The sequence below is a fragment of the Eucyclogobius newberryi genome, unplaced genomic scaffold, assembly GCF_026437365.1.
Source record: "Eucyclogobius newberryi isolate DKJ021-1_F unplaced genomic scaffold, fEucNew1.0.hap1 SCAF_12, whole genome shotgun sequence".
Taxonomy (NCBI): domain Eukaryota; kingdom Metazoa; phylum Chordata; class Actinopteri; order Gobiiformes; family Gobiidae; genus Eucyclogobius; species Eucyclogobius newberryi.
Window position 1 is genome coordinate 11,077,826 of NW_027315746.1, and position 5,275 is coordinate 11,083,100.

Here is a 5,275-nt window from a genome sequence, read left to right on the forward strand (position 1 = left end):
AACGCCAACACCTTCAGCTACATGACGTATGCTAACGCTAACACCTTCAGCTACATGACGTATGCTAACGCTAACACCTTCAGCTACATGAGGCACAGACAGAACTGTGGTAAGTGTCTGGTATGTTAACGTAACATATGAACAGTTATTCAGATAACTATAGCATAAAGAACATGCTAACAAGTTTACCAAAGCATCAGTTTTACCCCAAATCACTAAATCCATTGAATTCTTCTTCCTCTGTGTCACTTCTAAACAACTCCACAAACTCCAGTGGAAGAGGAAGTGCAGATTCTTCTTCTGCGTCGCTTAGACCCTAAAGCGCCCTCTTGTGGTTCTCAGTGTGAAAATAATCAATATGTGAAATGCGGTTGTCAGTGTGAAAATAACGAATAACATCACATATAAGTCGCTCTGGAGTATAAGTCGCAACCCGGTCAAAACTATGAAAAAATAAATATTTCCATCAAGCTCCTACTGTAATCCCACATCGATAGTAATTCATGCTGTTTGTGTTCTTAACCCGCTTCGTTATTGAATACTTAGAGTTGCCGGAGAGATCAGAACGGATCCGTGCCGTTTACCAAAAAGTGGATGAACTTCCTCCGTCTAATTACAACACTTTGGAGCGTCTCATCTTTCATCTCGTCAGGTAAAGGGGGGAAAATCCACTTCTTGCATTGGCTTTTACTCAGTCTAGATCGCGACTGCAGCTCTAAATCTCTTGTGTATTTATAGAGTCTCTAAAGAGGAGGATCACAACAAGATGTCTCCCAGCTCTTTGGCTATTGTCTTTGCGCCGTGTGTCCTGCGCTCTCCGGACTCCAACGACCCTTTCCTCGGCATGAAGGACGTGGGCAAGATAACGACGTAGGCGACGCCGCTCGACCGGCCCTGTATCCACTTAACTCTGCTTCTGCGACGGGGGAGGAAGCTGAATTGAAACCTACAGCTGCGGCCCCAATTAGTTTCAACCGCTCACAAACCCTTCTGCGCACAAGCTTCAAAAGTCCCGACATCAATAAATCCCAGCGCTTCAGTGTTTCCCCGGCAATGGCTGAATCTGTGGTGTTCAAAGACAATAGAAAATGCTGCCTTTCGCATCATCAAAAGCTTAAAAAAAGCATCAATTCACGGCTGTCAGCTTCCTTATTATCCTATGGAAGATTTTTAGGTCCTAAATAGTAATAATAAAGCATTTACTAAAGAACATTTAAATGATGTTTCAAATATAACATTAATGAGCGTTTTACAAGCCTATTTATTATTTTTTTTAATTCAATTGTGCATTTAAAACACAATTTAACAGTATATAAATTAATTCAGCTATTAAAAATGGGTTTAATAAATACATTTTGAAAACCAACTTCAATAGATTGATTAATTTAACTCTTAATAATATGTTAAAGGGATGAATGTTCTAAAATCAATTTGCCAGTTGGATCTATAATTGTGCTGTGTAATCTAAAACTGGATTTATTGAACCCATTTAATCTTTATGTCTGAAACCCTTGAACTGGCAACATTTTGGGAACTTATGACCATTCAAAAGATGGAATATTTTGTTTTGACTCTGAAACCCATGGATTATGTTAAAAACGAACCGTTAAATAGTGGCAAACGTTCACTGTAGCCTCAGTAGAACCTGTGGACCAACCCTTTTGTTTACTTCAGGATTAACCATGTGTTCAAATACCGTGTTCAAATACTACACTGACAGCACACTTCAAGTACTATGAGGATGAAAAGTGAAGTACAGGGCCGTTTAAACTGTGCTGAATAATGTGATCTGCCCCAGTAATCCTGCATCATGTACTTCCTCATGTAAAAGTGACTGTATTTGGTGCAGGTGTGTGGAGATTCTGATCACGGAGCAGTCCAGACGATACAAAGAGATGATGCAGAACATTCAGGAGCTGGAATACGCCGAGGCGCTGGCCGTAAATGAACTTCAGCTCCGGAGGCAAAACACGGTGAGAGTCAAAGCACAAAGTTTCATATGTGAAACGAGAAACGGTTTGGAAGATATTGAAGCAGAACTGGAAGTGCTGCATCATTTTCAAAGAGTTTGTGTGATAAATAATAATGCATCTTATCTTGCATTGCTTTTGCAGACAATCAAAGTCAGTTTACAATTGTATGCATATTTTATTCACGTTTAAGTATGCTTAGTTTGTGATTGTACTGTACATTTTACATTTACACTGAACAAGCTATTTTTTTCAGTCGTCATCATGAACCATTAATAAAGAAGTGGATCTATAACTTAAGATGTTTTATAGGCTTGTAATTCTATTGCAACAGCAGAAACGTCTAATGCAAGAATAAAATATCAGCTGTGACTGTGATTTAACACAGGCTAAAAAATAAGAAAGTGAAGTGTGTGGCAAAAAGAGGAAGTGTGACTTTTGGAAAATTGTGCAATTTCAGACTTTGAATAAACCAGAGAAGTTTTGTTTTTCATGAGGAATCAACACAAATGTGCAGAATGTAATGCATGCACAAACCACCTCCTTTATTATACTCTATTGGCTTTTTACTTGATTTTTCTGCTTTTACGTCTGATATTCCATATGGGGACTGTTGACAAGACGTATACATAAAAACATGCCTTTTATTATTATTTCTTGTGTCTCTGCAGGTTGTTGAGAAAACCCAACATCTGGATGTCCCTGAACACCCCGACTCGGATGAAACGGAAAAGACCCTCATCGATAGAATCAAGTCCATCAAACAAGAAAAGTTAGTCAAGATTTAGTCGACTCCAATTCATTTGACTTTGTTTACGGGCACCGCGTTTGTCAAAATGAATGTACAGGGGAAAAAAACGTATAGAACAGTTACTTCTAACCCCTGAGCAAGTTCCTCAAAAGACAATTATGCTTATGTTTTATTTATTTTCCAGGGTGGATTTGGCCTGCAGGTTGCCCGATCTGGAGCAAGAGCACTCGGACAATGATAATTTGGACTCGTCTTCGTCGATGAGCACCGAGAGCCTGGAGGACCGCCTGAAAAGCCTTGAATCGGAAGGTCAGTAGAGAGGTACGGTGCACGTCCTTCTCTGCTACTACAGCTTTGATCTGTGCTTTTCGCCATGCAAAATTGTGTTGGGAAAATCACACCATCAAACGCTTGTATGGTTTGATTTTGCTTGCTTTTTAACACGTTCTTATTAAACTAAATACTCACCCAAAAAACAATAAATATACACTTCTAACTTTCTTGAAATCCTGCTGTAAATAATAATAATAATAATAATAATAATAATAATAATAATAATAATAATAATAATAATAATCAAGGTGTGAGTTGTAGAGATTAACCAGTTGAAATCATTTTTTCTTCCAAGTGGAATTAACAATTTACACATTTGACCAATATTAAATCCTGAGCCATCTACATATTTTTGAAATGCAAGGATAGAGTTGTAGTAATTATCCTCTTGCACAACATAAAGCCTTCCTAATGACTCCAAAATGAACATACTGGAGTGACTTTTTGACATATTTTTACTTCTACTCGAATCAATATTTCTCATTTTGTGTTGATCCTTGGAAAATACCAGATTTTTTATTTTTTTAATAAACCAGAGGTTCTGACTGTTACTCTTAAAGTTACTGGAGTAATAGTTTCCCCATGTACTTTTTAATTCCTATGTGAGTTATTCCTTGGGCCACTACGTTGTACTTTCATTTGAGTAATATTATTTTCAACTAACCTTACTCTTACCATTTTTGGCTACTCTACTTACCTCTGTCTGATAATAATAATAATAATAATAATAATAATAATAATAATGAATACTAAGTACTTTTTTACCTACATGGACTGCTAATAATCACATCCCACCTGCCCTCAATCAAGTATTTTAAATGTAAACTAATTTATGCTAATACAAGTTGCCTTTAAATCTGATGTTTGCTTTTCTATTATTTAGTGTCATGTTTGTGTTTATTTTATGTCATGATTGCATAAGCTATTGTATAATAAATGTATTTGTGCATTTTCATTGTAATTCCTTTGTATATTTCCATCTTCATTCAAGGAAAGCTGAATTTACGCTTGACAAACAGAATGCCCGATTCGCCCACAAACCTGACAGACCTGGCACAGAGAGTGAGGAGTTTGAGAGCACAAACGGATGATGAACAATTTTTTCCTGCTGAACCTCTGCATTCCCCCAAAACAGAAGACAAGATGGAGCAACACGGGAGCTTTGACCATCTGGACATCCCTTACATGGACGAGGATGAAGACCAAACTTGATTTGTGCAAATAAATAATAATAATTTCCCCCTCAACTCAGTTTGAAAGACTCAATTATGTGAACTGTGCACTTTGTGAAGATGTTTGTGGAGACGCTGCTATTAAAATGTGTATTTAACAGTAGACCTTACACTGATTCTTCTGGATTTAAGCATGGATCCAAAGAAGTGCAAACTACTACTACTCAGCATCTTATAAATACTAAATGTGATATTAATGAAATCAGAAAAGAACAGAAAACGTGTGTACAGTACATTTTATAGTAGTTTCTACATGTGTGCAGTTGAACAAACAAGTATGTGCATCTTTAATTCAATTTAGGCTCTTAATAGGATTTGTTGTGGTTTGGGGAAGTCATTTATTTGTATTAAATGTCTATTTTTTTTGTAAAGTGGCTTTTTTTAATGGGGCTTTTATTTAGTTTCAATGTTCTATAAAATGTCTTTATTATTTAATGTAATTAAGGACTGCTGCCTTTAATGTGACTGAACATTTCTCTTGATTTCCTCTTGCCATAGATAGATAGCACCATATATTTTGGAGTATGATGGATTATATAGCTATCTGTTTTAAGAAGTACAGACTACAACAACGTGTTGAGTTTGACATTAGACACAATTAAAAATAAACCAACCGTTTTTTCTTCTCTCTAGTGCTTTATAATTTGTATTTCTATCATTTTGCGGTTTACATTTATAGTTATTTTTTATTCAGAGTTTTTATTCATAGATCTATTTTATGAAACGTATTTTGTATCATTCACACACATCTAATCTATGGAGAAAGTAATGTAGTTTCTTATTTATTGCTCGTGGAAATACTGGTACATTTTGTTCACTGGAAACCGCTGCCAGGTCCATATAAGGAGTTCCTCATTGTTACTCGAGTCCGCTGGCGCACTGGAGTCTCGCTCAGACGCGCTGAATCTCAGACAGCCAATCACAGCCCAAGAAAGAGTTTTGGGATGAGCGAGCAACCAATCAGCAGGTTGTATTGCGCAGGAGGGGCG

At 36.8% G+C, this 5,275-nt stretch overlaps 1 protein-coding gene across 2 annotated transcripts in view; it reads left to right on the plus strand.

Moving 5' to 3' along the window:
* Nucleotides 1–4,657, plus strand: part of LOC140356060 (myosin IXb) — a 50,279-nt gene extending 45,622 nt beyond the window's left edge. Inside the window, exons 34-39 of one of the 2 annotated variants that reach the window (XM_072440777.1) lie at nucleotides 547–652; nucleotides 739–870; nucleotides 1,850–1,973; nucleotides 2,642–2,742; nucleotides 2,906–3,042; nucleotides 4,046–4,657. In XM_072440777.1, the coding sequence (XP_072296878.1) occupies nucleotides 547–652; nucleotides 739–870; nucleotides 1,850–1,973; nucleotides 2,642–2,742; nucleotides 2,906–3,038 (596 nt within the window). In that variant the 3' untranslated portion in view covers nucleotides 3,039–3,042; nucleotides 4,046–4,657. The remainder of the gene's footprint in view (nucleotides 1–546; nucleotides 653–738; nucleotides 871–1,849; nucleotides 1,974–2,641; nucleotides 2,743–2,905; nucleotides 3,043–4,045) is intronic. The other variant, XM_072440776.1, reaches the window with a different exon arrangement.
* The last annotated feature ends 618 nt before the right edge of the window (nucleotides 4,658–5,275 follow it).